The 17,571-nt window shown below is 36.6% G+C and overlaps 1 protein-coding gene across 1 annotated transcript in view; it reads left to right on the top strand.

The window, feature by feature from the left end:
* Positions 1-15,054, top strand: part of LOC127420902 (transmembrane protein 170B-like) — a 31,254-nt gene extending 16,200 nt beyond the window's left edge. Inside the window, exons 2-3 of the mRNA XM_051663509.1 lie at positions 5,137-5,307; positions 9,077-15,054. Coding sequence (XP_051519469.1) covers positions 5,137-5,307; positions 9,077-9,207 — 302 coding nt within the window. The 3' untranslated portion in view covers positions 9,208-15,054. The remainder of the gene's footprint in view (positions 1-5,136; positions 5,308-9,076) is intronic.
* Positions 15,055-17,571: the final 2,517 nt, after the last annotated feature.

Here is a 17,571-nt window from a genome sequence, read left to right as displayed (position 1 = left end):
TTTGTGCTAAAATGTCTATTTTACTACCTCTGTGTAAATGTGTTTATCTCGTCTAGTATCTCTGTAGCTATATTGTCTCTTGTCAAGTTTCTCAGTTCTATAGTCTCTTGTCCAGTATCTCTGTGCCATAGTGTCTCTTTTCCATCATTTCTGTGCTATAATGTCTCTAGTCTGGTATCTCTCTGCCACAGTGCTTTTTTGTGGCTTAGGTAGTAGGCAGTGCCATCTCTTAAGAACTGCATTTGTGTTACTGGCACTGCATGGCTGTGCTGTCTGAGGCTTTTGTGTTTGGCTCAATTTACTGATAACACAGTTTGATAAATGTCTCACTCTGTAGCTGTCGTTTGCCCGTTAATATTGGTGTGTGTGTGCGCGTGTGTACTGTTTGCATACCTACAGCACAAAGGCCCTTGTGTCTGGACATTACGTCTTAGCTTGTGAGTGGCAGCTTATAGATAAATTAATACATCGTGCACATGCATGTGTCAGTCTTTACACTGGATTAAAGTTCTCATTATTTGTTCTGTCATGTTGTGTATTAAATTAACACAAAACACTATTACATCCTTAGATGTTAATGATTTAATGCCTGTTTATTTTTATTTATTTTTTTATGCCTAAGGGCACAGAGCTGTATCAGCACTATACGGCATTGCATGTGCAAGTTAGCTGTACATTTTTGACACGTTCCCTTTGACAAGTTAAATAACGGTTGTCAGCAGTATTCCTGTGTGTGATTTCTCAAGCATTTTTTGTTTATGCGGAAGTGCCCTTCATTTACCGTAGTTCATGACAACAGCAGTTTGATTATAAGTTTCGTGGTTGAGTTAAGAGGTCCTGGAATCTTCTAGAACACCAAAGAGCCGATTGATTCTCTTCCAGGGTGTATATTAACAGAGCCAAACTGTCCATTTACTCAGAGCTACGTGAATGAGGCATCTAAATAAAAGCAGTCTCAAAGTGCCCACAGCGATTCACTGTGTTCTGTCTTATTAAAGACTCAAGACTTTAACTGCACCATATTTCAAGAAATCAATCAATTATATATTGCTTGAAGACAATTAATTTAATCACAATGAATAAAAAAAAAAATAAAAAAATAGAAATGGTCCTAATGTAAAAATAGGCCTCAGTTTGTTTTGCAAAATAGAAATTATAAGTTCTTTCTTCTGATTTTGGGGTGAAATGATACCTTGACTTGTTTTATTTGTGAGATTTACCCTAATGGAGCTCATTCTTGTTGTAGTAGTTACTCTGAGTGTGTATGACATGGAAAGTGTTGAGTATGAACTCTAGTCTAGTACTGTTCCTTTAACAGAGGTCCCTCACTTAGTGTTTCCTCTTTGCTCAAGAAAGCGGAACTTTTATGAGAAAGGCAACACAAGAAACACACAACAACTTAGTGTCATTAATTGAAGTGGCAGAGTGGCCCATGAAATCACTAAGTATAATAAATGTTCAGAATAGCATACTATCATACCACTACTTGTTCAATATGAAGTATGTTTACAGTGTAAAACATACTTTTAAGCAACAGAGCACACTGCACTGGGTATAGAATGAATATGCTAGTTTAAAACACATGTCAATTTCGAAGAAATGTAATATCTGTGTTTCATAAAATTTTGAAGTAACATTTATTGCATTTTCAAAAAAAAAAAAAAAAAAAAAAAAAAAATCCTGATTTCTTCTGATTTTGTGTATATCTCATACTAAATTGTTTTAAAAAAAAAAAGTTATCCAATACCAACCAGACCTGTGTGAAAAAGTATTTGCCCCCTTAGTTACTAAATCCCCATATCTATGAAATTGCATTCATAATGGGGTTCAGCTGGACTAGACACACCTGGGCCTGATTATTGCCAGCCCTGTTCAATCAAATCAACACCTAAATAGAACTTTTTCAGCAGCATGAAGTTGGCTAAAAGTTCTCACCCAGTAGCACACTATGCCAAGGTTGAAAGAAATTCCAGAAATGATGAGAAAAAAGGTGATTAAAATACATCAGTCTGGGAAGGGTTACAAAGCTATTTCAAAGGCTCTGGGACTCAAAAAAAAAAAAAAAATGAGAGCCATTATCTCCAAATGGAGAAAACTTGGCACAGTAGTGAACCTTCCCAGAAGTGGCCGACCTTCCAAAATTCCTCCAACAGCACATTGACGACAACTCCAGAAAGTCACAAAAAAGCCAAGGACAACATCCAAGGAACTGCAGGCCTCTCTCGCATTAATAAAGATCACTGTTCATGACTCCACTATAGGGCTGAAATGATTATTCGACGTTATCGACAATGTCAACAAAATTTTTTCGTTGTAGAATAGTCGTTTGATGTCATTTAACATAACATGAGGTCATATTAAACTCTAATGATGGCACGCCAGAGGAGCACTTCAGTTCGCGCCTGACTGAGGAGAGGAAGAACACACAGCTCACAGTCCAGATGCACTCTACACATTCCAAACAGCTTAAGGTGATGTAGATCGCAAAGTATGAGGGAATTATACAAAATTACAAACTAAGAATAATATAGAAGCACTTTCGTTGTGGAATAAGCGGAGCCAGAGCTGCCGTTCCGCTTATGCTTAAAAACGTGTATGTCAGAGCATCTTTAAAGAAAACACCTGCCCTTATATCTTTAATGCATCCTTTATTAAAGTTAAAACAATAAGTAAGCATGTCATGTAAATAAGTACAAACTCCAAAACTGGCATTTCTCTGTGCGGTCAGTGCCTCTTCTATGAGTTGCATGAAGTCACCTGATCAATCTCACCCAGGGAGAGATTGAAACTGCACCCGGCTGATGCACACTCCCTCGCCACGGTTGCTGCAGCTAGATTATTACATGATTGCGCATGACATATCGAATCATAACACATATGTTGTGGTGTGTGATCTTATCGGGAAGAAAATCCACGATACACAGCTCTTTTAAGAAGAGTTTGTTTCTTGTGAGATAAAGATGGATCGAAATCAAGTGAATAAAAAGGTGAGTATGTTTTTGATTTGTTGTTGTTTTGGCTTGTTTTCCAATATAAATATCTAAAACTCCTTTAAAACAACGTACATTTACTTTAGCAGCTATACTGCAGAAGAAAAAAAAAATGTATCAGAGAATGTTGAATATAATATTAAATATTAAAAAATACTTTAAAAATACTTAAAACTAGATACATTTACCTGAAAAGCAGCATATAAGATATTTAGACTTGCTTTTAGAGAATAGATCTTGAATATAAGTATATTTTGACTATACTGCACTCGCAGAAGTATAACCAAGTGAAAAAAATACAACCACATACAAAAATACGACCCAGAGGAACATTAAGGCTCATCTGAATTTTGCCAAAACACACCTTGATGATCCTCAAACCTTTTGGGAGAATGTTCTGTGGACTGATGAGTCGAAAGTGGAACTGTTTGGAAGACAGGGGTCCCGTTACATCTGGCGTAAATCAAACACAGAATTCCACAAAAAGAACATCAATCCTACGGTCAAGCATGATGGTGGTAGTGTGATGGTGTGGGGATGCTTTGCTGCTTCAGGGCGACTTGCAATAATTGAGGGAAACATGAATTCTGCTCTGTACCAGAAAATCCTAAAGGAGAACATCCGGTCATCAGTCCGTGAGTTGAAGCTCAAGCACAACTGGATTATGCAGCAAGACAATGATCCAAGCATAGGAGTAAGTCCACCTCTGAATGGCTCAAAAGAAGCACAATTAAAGTTTTGGAGTGGCCTAGTCAAAGTCCTGACTTGAACCTGATTGAGATGCTGTGGCAGGACCTGAAATGGGCAGTTCATGCTCGAAAACCCTCCAATGTGGCTGAACTGAAGCAGTTCTGCAAAGAAGAGTGAGCCAAAATTCCACCACAGCGATGTGAAAGACTGATCTCCAGTTATCGGAAGCGTTTGGTTGAAGTTGTTGCTGCTAAAGGTGGCACAACCAGCTATTAAATTTAAGGGGGCAGTTAGTTTTTCAAATGGGTGATATAGGTCTTGGATACATTTTTGCTTCAATAAAATATATGTGATATATATATATATATATATATATATATATATATATATATATATATATATATATATATATACACATATTTGAAAACTGTATTTTGTGTTTACTCAGGTTGCCTTTGTTTTATGTTATATCTCATTTGAAGATCTAAAACAATTTAGAATGAAAAATACACAAACATAGAATAAATCAGGAAGGGGGCAAATATTTTTTCACATCACTGTATGCAGTATATATATTATGACTTAAAAAAAAAATGTCATGTTATGCAACCGTCAACTAAAATGTATTAAAATACTTTGCACCTAGAGTTCATAAGTGTACACAACTTAATCAACTTAAAATGTTTTCAGACATATTTTACAAGGTAAAAAAAAAAAAAATAATAATAAAAATATAGTAATATAAATGACAACAAAATAGCAACCAACATTGGTTTTGTGTTGCATTTTAAAAATTGTAAATGTAAAATATATATATATATATATATATATATTTTAAAATTAAAAAATTTGTTGCACTGCTTTTTTTTTTTTAAGAAAAATATAAATGACTAATCTGCACTGCTCATGCCGACATTTCTTTTGCCAACAGATCATCTTTTAGTGAGACTTTTATTTATTTATTTATTTATTCATTCATTCATTCATTTATTACTTGTTTCATGACGGTTACACTAAATTACATTTTATTACTTTAAAAAAATATCAAAAGAACTTAGTATTGTTGCCTGTGTATTCAAGACGTAGTTTTGTATGAATCGCACTTAATAGATTCAGTCAAAAAAATAATGAGCTCTTTTTGTGTCAATGTAGCATGTTACTCTTCGAAATTGTTGCATACTACATACTGTTTCACATACAATTTATAAAAAAAAAAATGGTAAGCAGTATCCAGCATATGCTGCACAGAATGCAGTACACTAGTATCCCATTCTGTACAATACATTTCAGTTCTAAACAGACCTGTGACATGTTCACATTGTTCATATAGCCTATTCATGTACATACTTCTCAAAGCAATGCTCCTCAGCTGCATTTCTTTTTAAACCAGCCACTATAACTTTCAAACTGGTTTGTTCTCTCTGTGTGTGTTTGTGTGTGTGTTTTGTCTCCACAGAGATGTGGTACTGGGTGTTCCTGTGGTGTCTCTTCTCATCTCTGTTCGTTCACAGCGCTGTTGGTCTGCTCATGTGTGTGACACTACAGCGTCATAAGCGAGGTCGTCTCATCACACTGGTGCTCATCAGTGTGGGCTTTCTGGCCTCTCTTACCGGAGGAGTCATCACCAGTCAGTACACACTCACTTCTGCTTTCCTCATCACTGAATATCTTAAATATACAGTAGCTGAACTGCCCCTCCCAGAGGTTTGCTTTATAATTTATGTGGATTGGGCAGAGAGATTGGGCACTTATAAACACACATACATTAACAGTCATGCACAGCAGCTTACAGATACATTAACCTACACACAAACACACACACACAGGCTTTTAGACACATGTGAACAATCTGAAACATTTAATAACAGCCAGACACCACATTAAAGAACATAAATTTCTGAAGTAGGGTAAAGTGTGCATCTTGTGACATTCAGTCTTTGGCTTAAATCTTTAATGTCTGTCAATCAGAGTCTATCCCATACAATGCCCTGAAAGCATATTCCTCTCTCGAATTCTTGCTTTAATGGGGAAATATCATGAAATATCAACAGGAACTTTTATTGCTATTTTGAGATAAGAGTTTGATGTAGACATGCTCTAACAAAATGAACTATATTTGACTCGTTTATGGGAGCTGAAAAGATTAGTTGACGTTATCGACAATGGCGACGATAGATAAATGTCTACAATAATTTTCATTTTCGAATAGTCGTTTGCACACTACACTTTCCAAACAGCTTCAGATGATGTAAATCGCAAAGTATGAGCGATTTTATACAAAAATACCAAATAAGTAAATAGAGAAGCACTCTCGTTGTGGAATTAGCGCAGCCGGTGCTGCCGCTGTGTTTAAGCAAAACTTGCGTGTCGTGCGTCTTTAATGGAAACAACCCGGCGCTACATCGTTACATCAGTTATGTTTAATATGTTATACCTTTATTAAAGTTCAAATAATAAGGAAGCAGATCATGTAAATAACTACAAACTCCGAAACCGGCATTTCTCTGTGCGGTCAGCACCTCTTCTATGAGTTGCGTGATGTGTCCCGATCTAAAGGGGAGAGATTGAAACTGCACCCGGCTGATGCACACTCTGTCACGGGGACGCTCGTCCCTCGAGCATGCTCGCTTAATACAGCTAGATTATAACGTGATGACTCACAACTTATTGAATCATAATATATGCGTCACCGTGCATTTCTTATCGTGAAGAAAATTGACAATATGCAGCTTTATTAATAAGAGAAAGTTTTTTTTTTTTGTGAGTTAAAGATGGATTGAAGTGAACAGAAAGGTGAGAGAGGGTAGTCTTCGCCCCATTATACACTGCAACAAAATACATTTTTGATTTGTTTTTGTTTTGGCTTGTTTTCCAATATAAATATCTAAAACTCCTTTAAAACAACGTACATTTACTTTAGCAGCTATACTGCAGAAGAAAAAATGGTTATCTGAGAATTTTGAATATAATATTAAAAATACAAATATCTAAAAATATGTAAAAATCCTTTAAAATAAGATGCGTTCAACTGAAAAGCAGCATATAAGATGTTTAGACTTGCTTTTAGAGAATATATCTTGAATATAAGTATATTTTGTCTTTACTGCACTCACTGAAGTATAACCAAGTGAAAAAAATACACTTATATATAAAATACACTTATATTTAAGATATATTCTCTTAAAGCAAGTCTAAAAATCTTTGTTTCTCAAGTAAATGTATCTTGTTTTAAGAATTTTTAGACAATTTTAAATGGAAAACAAGACAAAAACACTTGATAATTTTTTGCAGTGATTTTTCTCCTTTAATTCAGTGAATGTCATTTAGAAGTATTTTTAAAAAATGATTTTGTCCTCTTTATTGTTAGTAAGCACGTTTAATACAACCTTTTAAGTCTGGTCACAAGCTGAATAGTTGGTTAAAAGCTAATGTTTAATCATTGCAATAATTGCCAGAATAGTCGAATAATCGTTTTAATAATCGTTAGATTAGTCGATTATCAAAACAATAGTTAGTTGCAGCACTAGTAAAGACCCCATCTTGACTGACAGGGAAATGATCAAGGGGCACTCCTCCTCCAGGACTGATGGCAAAACGATCAACGTTGCGCCCCCAACAACAAAAAAAAGCGTGGAAACCATGGATATTGGGAAATGTAACCTTTGAAAATAATTAAGTGTTAAGTCAGAAACATACTTTACACAAGAACATGAACACAGAAACTTCTAACTTCGCAAACTTGATTTTGTGCATAGTTGCATTCCAAATTGTGTCAGACTGCAAATCATTACACGACACAAATATTTGTTGCATTCTCCACATTGCCACAAGGGGCGCTATAGTGGATATTAGTATGAATAGTTTCCTCTTGCAAGTGAATTTTTTATTTCAAATCAAATACGGAGCAACAGTTTGAAGAGAATGACCACGTTTACATGCACTTAAGAAAACATTTAATTCCAGGGTTTTTTTCAGAAAGTAGCATTCTGAAACGTTATGTAAACGAGAACGCCGATTTCCTAACACTGCTGATGGGTTTAAGAGAAATCGGTTTAACACACCTAGGTTTCTCCTGGAGAACTGGCTTATGTGGCCATGTGAATGCATAAGCGCCGTTCTTTTGTGCTTGAACAGACTGGATAACAAATGTCATAGGATTGAGCCCAACAACCAGTCAGCACAGCGGAAAGAATTCAACAATTCTGTTAGTACAGTGTGAAAAGCACATACACTATATACCCATTTATACACTCCAGTGTAAAATATCAACAGTCCCTCATTTTCCCTTATATGCTCTAGTACATTGAGGGAATCCTGGAGTTTGACAAAAGAGGGAAGACCCACTATTGCAGCGCAACTCCACTGCAGGTTGCGATAGAAAGTTAAGGAAACAAACACAGCAACAACTCTGGAATATCTGGGAATAAAGTGAAGAAACAGAGAATAAAATAGAGAGGTGATCCTTGGATCCCATGTATGTTATTTACACAAACTTTGCAAGGAAATTACGTTGCTGTGGAGAAAGCTGCGTACTGACCGAGCCGCATGTATACGGGAGTAAAGAGTATGCCACTTATACAGTGCATATAAATGGGAAATATAAGCGCAGCATAGTTCTAGCGGGAAGACTAGCAGCTGTACATCATCACACCATTAGCTAGGTAACTCCTAGCCTATCACATGTAGGCCATTGCTTTATAAGTCTGCTCACAATCTATCACATTGCTGTTTCAGTGTGCTAACACAGCAACCTCCAGCACCTCACCACCACCAGTTGAGTCCCATCCTACACGGGGGTAGGCTCCTCGCCCCTGCCTCCTCACCCCTGCCTCCTATCTCCAGCAGGATATGACGGTTCCGAGTACAGCTTCTTCGGACCGTCAGACGAGGCTTATGCCAAAGAGAGACATTACATTTCTGTTTTATATTCATCAAATAAATGTCATTTTAAATTTCACTCAAGTCTGCGAGTCTTCCTGATAGAACGCCACTTTCTCGCAATAAGCTGCTTTCTAGTGTCCATGTAAACGTAGTCAATATTGCTGAACAAATAAGTTTAATTTATAGCAATATATTTATAGCAATGTACCTGAATAATGTCACATCCAGTTTAATGGCACAGACTTTTGACCGCCACTACCTGTACGCATATAATTCCCTTGGGGGGTACCAGAAACTAACCCTAACTCTTCATAGGGCATCAATTTGGCCAGAGCCAGCCCTGCTCTATCGCCACCTTGAGCACTGAGGTTTGCAGTTGAGCATGATTAAATGGACCGCTCGTTGGCAATGCTTTGGCCAAGCTTTTGCATTCGAGCACTTGTGTAAAGGATGTTTCTGGCCTTAATCACAAAAAAAGCAACTTCAAAGATATGAGTTATTGTCTGTTGTCTTAGGTGCAGCAGTGGCAGGTGTATATCGTGTGGCAGGGAGGGACATGGCTCCGTTGGAAGCTTTGGTGTTCGGTGTGGGCCAGACAATATTCACTGTCATCATCTCATTCTCACGGATCTTGGCCACGCTCTGAATGGACAGGCTCATTAACTAACAAACCCAACAGCAAACTTGCCGTCAGAAGAGGCGGGAACAAGATTAAGTGGGCTAGGATGAGGTGAGTGTGGTGAAATCACAGATGTGTGACCTGTGGTACAAAGAGATAAGCTGTAGGTGTCACTCATGACCAATGGACCTCTTTGAAACCCTGTGGAACTGTTTGGAGAATCTGACTGTTCAAATCGCTAAAGCAAAAACAGCATTAGAGCTGTTCAAAGACCAGTCACAGAAACTCAATGAACGTGCCAATTGCCTCAATGGTGGAGAACTGAGAAGACTCTTTGGACATTTGTTCATTGTCTTCATTTAACATTTGTTTTGTTTTTGCACATGGATTGCTGCAGCTTTAAGTAAACTGCATTGGAGTTGCATTAGAGCGATACAGTGGAAACATGTGCCCATAATGCCTGCCTATCTATCTAACTATCTGTCTATCTTTCTTTCATTCTTTTCTGTCTGTCTGTCAACCACCCTTTCATTCTTGTCTGTCTTTCAATCACTCTTTCATTATTGTCTGTCTGTCTGTCTCTCAACCACTCTTTCATTCTTATCTATCTATCTATCTATCTATCTGTCTGTCTGTCAATCACTGTTTCATTCATATATCTGTCTGCCTGTCTGTGAATCGTTCTTTCATTCAGTATATCGTTCTATCCATATAGATTTGACCGTTCTGTCTATTGCTGGATCTGTTTATCGATCTATCGTTCTGTCTATCTGTGAGCTGGACTGCTTGAAAGATTCCAATTTGTATTATGGATTTTCACTGTGGTCCAACAGTATTACCACATCCAGTTTTCTTTTCTGAAAGAAAATGGCTTCCATTTTGCACTTTGTCTTAAAAGTGTGATTTCTGTTGAACGTTATGCTGGGGTGCTGCTTAACAACAATATGGACCTTAATTCAAGGAGGTTTAGTTGTAATCTGGTCTCTGTTAGCCAATATGAACTTATCCACAATGGAATAATGCCTTTTTTAACAGGGAAACAATACAATATGGAGTCAATTATGGTATTTAGTCAAATTACAGTTTTAATACAATACAAAATAAGACTCACTATGGCCTATAACCTCTTTGTCACGCACTATTTTGGTTTGATGTAATCCATTGTTTGGATTATATCATAGGGAATATGCCCTATAAGTATTCAAGTCTATTATGTTGTCCTTGTAAAAATGTTATTTCACAGTAATCCGAGTCTTTATGCATAATCCTATTTTATCCAACTTTACTGTCGCAATACTCTCCCTGCTCGTTTAAGGGGATTTTAAACCTCAGGCCTTAAAAGACGATACAGACACCTCTGTGAGTTGAGTAAACACTGGTATACATCCTGGACTCCACAGTTTGACAGACTCGTGTTGTCTCTTAATCTGAATAGTGGAACTTGTAATAGAAATACATCAATATTTAAATACCCTCATGTCATCACAAATGTGTATGATGTTATTTTTCTCGCGTGAAATTTCACACTGATGCCATAATGAAAATGGTCGCTCTTGCGTTTTATTTTTAGTTTTTTCAACAGTTCTGATGTGTGAAACTGCAAATTGCACTGTTAATAATTTGCCTTTCATACGTTTCCCAGTTCCTGGTGGACTTTACCAAAACAGTATATATACTACAGAACTGTATCGATCAGGAGAGAGTGTTTTGGTGTTAAAGTGTTGAATAGTGAAAGTTTTGCCGCCATTGGCAGATGAAGAGTGTGGAATGTGATAACGGTGACAGCGTGAGAACAGTGTGTTTTACGAAACCTCACAGCTGCCACTGGCATTATTATTGACAAAACAATGTTTTTGTTTCTGTTTTCTTGTTATGAATACCCATGAATTTAGACATAATGCCATCATTTTATTTATTATGTATACTGTCATAATCACCTGTTGGTTAAAGACTATTCAAATGTTTTGAACATAAGCTTTTGGAAAGATTTTTTTTTTTTTTTAGCATTTTGAGGTTTGCATAAAATGCATTTCAAAGGTATTTTTAAGGCAGTATAGTGCATTTATAATTCTTTTACAATAACTGTTATAAAACCACACTTACATGAATTATTATATTTTGTAATTATTTTATAATGTAATAACCCTTAAAGTGCATTTAAACACATGATGATCGACATCAGAATTCAAATTCACCAAAAGTGATTGCAATGTATATTATAAGGTATTATGTAATACTTTATGAAGCATTAAACACCTTTAAAATGCAATAAATATACATATTTCATAGATAGTGTTACCATTTTTGAAACAATGAACAAACTCTGTGATTAATTCAATTTGCTACCTGTTTTATTTTGAAGTTTTACTTTGAAGCATTACATTACATTTTCCATAGCATGTGAGCCATCTCTAAAACTCAAAACAGGCATTTAAATATCTCGTCTTTCAAAATCTCTCTCTTCAGTCTGATGCCAAAACTTCCCCATTTATGTCGGTATTATTAAGTATTACAAAACAGCATATTCCACATGTATACTGTATGTTTATTAACTGTTCATCTGTTGCTACTGTGTCAAACCGAATAACATGTCGTTCAGTTCAATCACTGTATTGTATGAAATAAGCGACGTCTCCATTCACTGATACGCACAGAACCATTGCTCTATTCTATAGTCAGACACATTAATGTTTATTTAAGCCAAAGTTTTCCTTAAATCTTCAGCTTTAGTACTTTTTTAAGTGGATATCAGTTTTTAAACAGTATTTGTTTATGACTTTTATATTACGTGTTTTTGCTTGTCAAACCTCTTAGCACTAACTAATGAACCAATCTTAAGGCCTGAAGAAGTGTAAGGCTGTTTTTCATTTTTTTATATGGTGAAAGATGTTATGTGATTATTTGAAGGTTCTGATGAGGGCATTGGTTGTAATTGCTGTTTATTCCAATTTATTTCCAATGTTATGCAACTAGTAGTTCACTTTAAGTACCAGACCAACACTGAAGGGGGCGCCAGAGTACTGTGAATGAGTGTTCAAAGGCATAAGAAATAATGATTGTAGCTCTTCTGCAGAATTATGCAGAGGTGGAAAATAGAGTCACTTTGAAATAACAATTACTGTCCTGTTGTTTATTCATATTTACATTTTTTAATTGCCTCATTATGTAATTAAGTGCTATACGGAGTTGTCCAGCACTGTTTTGACTTGGGCTGTATTAAGATTAGAATACTGCCATATAACTCCTACTACATTTGCCAAAACATGCAACCGAACAGAGAACGTTCCAGCAACTAAAGGCTAAAGTTTAAGAACGAATGTTGTTAACAATGTTAATTAAACATATTTACAATGTTACTAGCATAATAGGGAACACCCTTAAAATGTTATTAGTATAAACAAATGTTTTATTAAAAGTTATTATTCTAAAAAGGTTTTCACGTTTTCAGGAATGTTATGCTAACCTTTAAATAACCTTCTACTTTTGTTAAGAATACTGGATATATTTATGTTCACACAACCACAATGTAACGTTTGGAAAATGTTTTAAGAACTTGTTAAAGAATTTGTTAGCTGTTCGCTAATCATTTTTAACGTGACAGATTATTTGATTAGACTTCTAAACGTTAAGGCATTTTTACACAAACTTGGATTATAATTTTTTAATTGACCATATTTATTTCTGGGATGAAAACTGGATGACACTCTGAATTAAAAATGCAACTTAATGAGGTCATGTGATGACAATTTTTGAAACATTTATCGTTACACATTACACTTTTTCACATACTACATATGGTAAAATAGTACGCAGTGTACAGTATATACTGTGCATTCAGAAGTACGCTACGTTTTACATTGTTTTGGCAAAATGTGTTGCATCTCTGTATGTCAGTTGATTCCATTTTAATTGGATTTCCCTTAAAATGTTTATTACTTGTTGATCAGCTGTTTTTCAAAAACACAAATTCAAGAAAAGAAATGAGAATTAAGAAAATGAGAAATGTCATTTTAAAACTCATGCCATATATTAACGTATCATGTGTGTTTAACATGATAAGCTGTATTTGAGTGACATATTTCTGAAAAAGAGCCCTAAGCTTTAGGTTTATTGTCATGTCATGAGTATGATAACCTTGTGTTTGTGTTCATGAGTGAAGTTGTAGATACATGTTAGAGATGTGTTCAAGTATCCTGTTTGTGTAGTTGTCTGCATGTATGTATGTAATTTCGAGTGCATACGAACACACTTTTACTGATTTGACTGTCATCATATTTCATTTGGAGTGTTTTATCTTTCAAAGACAGTTAATTGGTTTTGATTGTTTGGCTTCTTTGGTAAGTTTGATTGAGATCAGCTTGAATAAAAGTACTAAGAGTTATTTTGAAATCGTTTTTGAAAGATTTCTTTAATTAATTATTTTATTATAGCTGCCTTTAAGATTATGGGTATGTTTAAAGTATCTTTTTTGTTCAGCCCAAGGTGGTTTGTTGATACCAGCTGGTTCCCATCTAAGACTTTTTGGTTAACAGAATGTTCTGAATATGTTAGTTTTTTGGTTTCCAGAACATTCTCAAAATGGACATTCTAACGTTCTCTTTAGGTAAGCCAGGAAAGCTTTTTTTATTTATTTTTTTTAATTCTAAATAGTATGTTCCCTGTAAGTTTGGAGAATGTTCTCCTAACATTCTCCTTATGTTTTTCTAACCTCTGTATTCTGATATCCTTTCTGCAACCCTGTAGTACATCAATAATAAATCTACAATTCTTTGTCGTGTTCTGATCCATTGTTTAATTAATCATTAAAATAAATTAAACATCATCAACCCTGCAGTGTTCTTGGAAGGTTAGTTCAAGGTTATAAAAATAACCATTAGAATACATTCTTTATAAGTTCTTTTTACTGTAGGTTATCACACAAAAACCTCCCTGCAACGTTCCCAGAACGTTAGTTTATGGTTATAAAAAAAATAGAACCTAAAGAATGTTCTAGAATGTTAAGAATTGGTTCCCAAAACAATAACCAAATGGGAATCATATGCTTAAGGAAAACATTCTGTGTTTGCTGGGTTTAAGCTGCCCTAAACCCCTCTAAGACCATCAAACCAGACCAGCTTGTCCAGCAAACCACCTTAGACTGGTTTAAGCTGTTTTTTTTTTTTTTATCTGGGAAGAAATCAAAAGCTTTGCTTTGTGTTGGTTGCACAGTTTTGATGAACATCAAACCAGTTTAGCAGCTGGACTGAAGTGGCCCAAATTCAGAGCTGCTGATTGGCCGATTATAATCCATAAGACATATAGGTCTGAGAAAATTGTCTTATTTTGAATTGAAGATGTGCCATGAATGGACACTGCGTTTGGAATTGTATTAGGATTAGATGAGCGACGTAATCTGAGGTGATAACATTTAAAGCCTTGGCAGACACCGGACATATTTGAGGTGGAGAATATTCCAATATATTATGCCGACACAATCCTGACAGACATTCTCTCAGCCTACTTGGACTGTTACCTGTGTCTGTTTCTTTTATGAAAACCTAGTCAAAGAAGTTTGGTCTGTCACTTTTTTCTGTATCCCAGTGATTGCATGCAAAAATGCACCTCCTCTTGGATTTGACAATCCTTCTTTTATGCCACTCAGCAGGAAGTGACATTTGTAAATAGTGTACTATATGTTCTTTTTTCATTTTGTAACAGCAAACAGCAGTGCTGTCTAGCACTTCTATTTATGTACAAATGCTCCTCTGTATAACACTCTGCAGTCCGTTGGAATAAAAATGTTTTGCAATAAAGGTATTCTTGTGTCACTACTTACTAAATTGAAAAACTCCTTATGAGAGCAACAAGCCATGAGAATTGCAGTGATTTAACATGGTTAAAGGTTTGTTGTTAGGCAAAATGTGAAGCCCAACAGTGTTTAAAAGAATTATTATATTTGCACTAACAAAAAAGTAACAATTCAAAGTCTATGTTCTTAGACACAATTTTAAAAGGATATATACAGTATATCTCTTACTTCTGACTGATGATGACTTTGCCATGCTTTTTACTGACAAAGTAGTGAGCATCAGCAGCCAGTTCTCTACACCTAACACCCACAGCTACTATCTTCCAACATCCCATCCTCTGTTTTCCTCTTTCTCTCCTCTCTCTGAGACTGAGGTCTCCAAAGTGCTTCTTTCTAACCATCCTACCACCTGTCCACTTGACCCTATCTCCTCACATCTTATGCAAGCTGCCTCTCCATCAATCTTACCTGAACTCACACACATTATCAACACATCACTCACAACTGGAATCTTTCCCAATACATTCAAGCAGGCTCGAGTAACCCCACTGCTTAAAAAACCAACACATAACCCCACAGAAGTCGACAACTACAGACCGGTCTCTCTTCTACCCTTCCTGTCTAAAACTCTTGAGAGGGTCGTATTCCACCAGTTGTCTGCTTTTCTCTCACAGAACAACCTACTCGACAGACATCAGTCTGGCTTCAAAAAAGGACACTCAACAAAGATTGCCCTCTTGTCAGTAGCTGAAACCCTGCGACTGGCGAGAGCTTTCTCCAAATCATCCATCCTCATCCTCTTTGACTTGTCTGCTGCCTTTGACACAGTGAACCACAAGATCCTCTTGTCCACCCTCTCTGACCTGGGCATCACAGGAATTGCGTTTGGATGGTTTGAGTCATATCTCACTGGCAGATCGTTCAAGGTCTCCTGGAGAGGAGAGGTGTCCAAGACACATCAGCTGACCACTGGGATTCCTCAAGGATTGTGCTTGGACCCCTCCTCTTCTCAATGTACACAACATCACTCGGACCGGCCACTGAAGCACATGGCTTTTCCTACCACTGCTACGCAAATGATACGCAGCTCTACCTGTCGTTCCAGCCTGATGACCCTACTGTCTCAGCTCGTATCTCTGCCTGCCTCTCGGATATTTCGGCCTGGATGAAGGAACGACACCTTTAGCTCAACCTTGCCAAGACAGAACTCCTTGTGATCCCAGCCAACCCATCTGTTGACCGCAACCTCACTATTCATCTGTTGACCACATCTCACTATTCAACTACACTAACACCATCCAGAACAGCCCAGAACCTGGGAGTGGTGGTAGATGACCAGCTTAATTTCACTGCACACATCTCATCAACCGCCCAGTCTTGCAGATTCATGCTTTACGACATCAGGAAAATCAGACCTTTCCTGTCTGAATGCGCTACACAGCTCCTGGTCTAAGCTCTGGTCATTTCAAGACTGGACTACTGCAATGCTCCGTTGGCTGGCCTTCCAGCTAACACAATTAAACCACTGCAGATGATCCAGAATGCAGCAGCACGTCTGGTCTTCAGTCAGCAAAAAAGGGCTCATGTAACCCTACTCTTCACTCCACTGACTACCTGTAGCTGCCCGCATCAAATTCAAGGCTTTGACTCTGGCTTTCAGGACAGCCAATGGAACTCCCTCAGGTCTATGCTCCAACTCGCTCTCTTTCTGTCTGTGAATGATGGTGGTCCCATCACAAAGAGGCTCAAAGTCTATTTCACGATCGTTCACTTTCTCTGCTCCTCTGTGGTGGAGTGAACTTCCAACCTCCACACGATCTGCTTTTAGCTTCTCAACATTCAAGAACCAGCTGAAAACACATCTGTTCCACAAGCACTTAACCAACACACACTAATTGCACTTACCACTGCACTTAACCTGCACTTAATGTACAGAGAAAAAAAATCATTGTCTGTCTTTCTTCTATGCTAGCATCTTTACTACTCCAGCCACTGAGAACTTGGCAGTCTTATACTGCAGATGTTAATGGAAGTTAATGGGCCAGTACATAAACATTAAAATACACATTGTTTCAAAAGTATTGCCACAAGATGTAAACATGATACATGTTAACGTGATTTTAGTGTGATAACCTTAACAGTGTAACATATCAAATGTTACAACTTCTTTATCATAAAAAAAAAAAAGAAAAAAACTGTAATCCCGAAATTGGATATAACTTTACACAGAAAAGGTTAGTAAGCAATTGTATAACACTGACATCATGTTAACTTGCATAATGTTTATGTCTTGTGGCTATACTTTTGAAAGAGTGTGTATTTTGATGTTTATGGACTGGCCCCATTTACTTCCATTATAAGTGCCTTGCTGTAACATTATTCCACAAATGCTGTTGATTGAGCTTAACTTGTATTGAACTTGGAACATTCCTTTAATATTATTAATCACAATAAACAATTCTTCTGTCAAGTAATTTAGTTTATTAGCCTATATTGGCTGTTTTTAGTAAGTAAAGTAATTTCCAACCATTCTTTTAGCAGTTTGAAATAAATAAAGTGTCTCTTTGTCTGATTTGACTCACTGATGTATAATCTCTCTTTCA

Source organism: Myxocyprinus asiaticus, chromosome 30 (assembly GCF_019703515.2).
Source record: "Myxocyprinus asiaticus isolate MX2 ecotype Aquarium Trade chromosome 30, UBuf_Myxa_2, whole genome shotgun sequence".
NCBI lineage: Eukaryota > Metazoa > Chordata > Actinopteri > Cypriniformes > Catostomidae > Myxocyprinus > Myxocyprinus asiaticus.
This window is presented reverse-complemented; position numbering and strand designations above follow the sequence as displayed.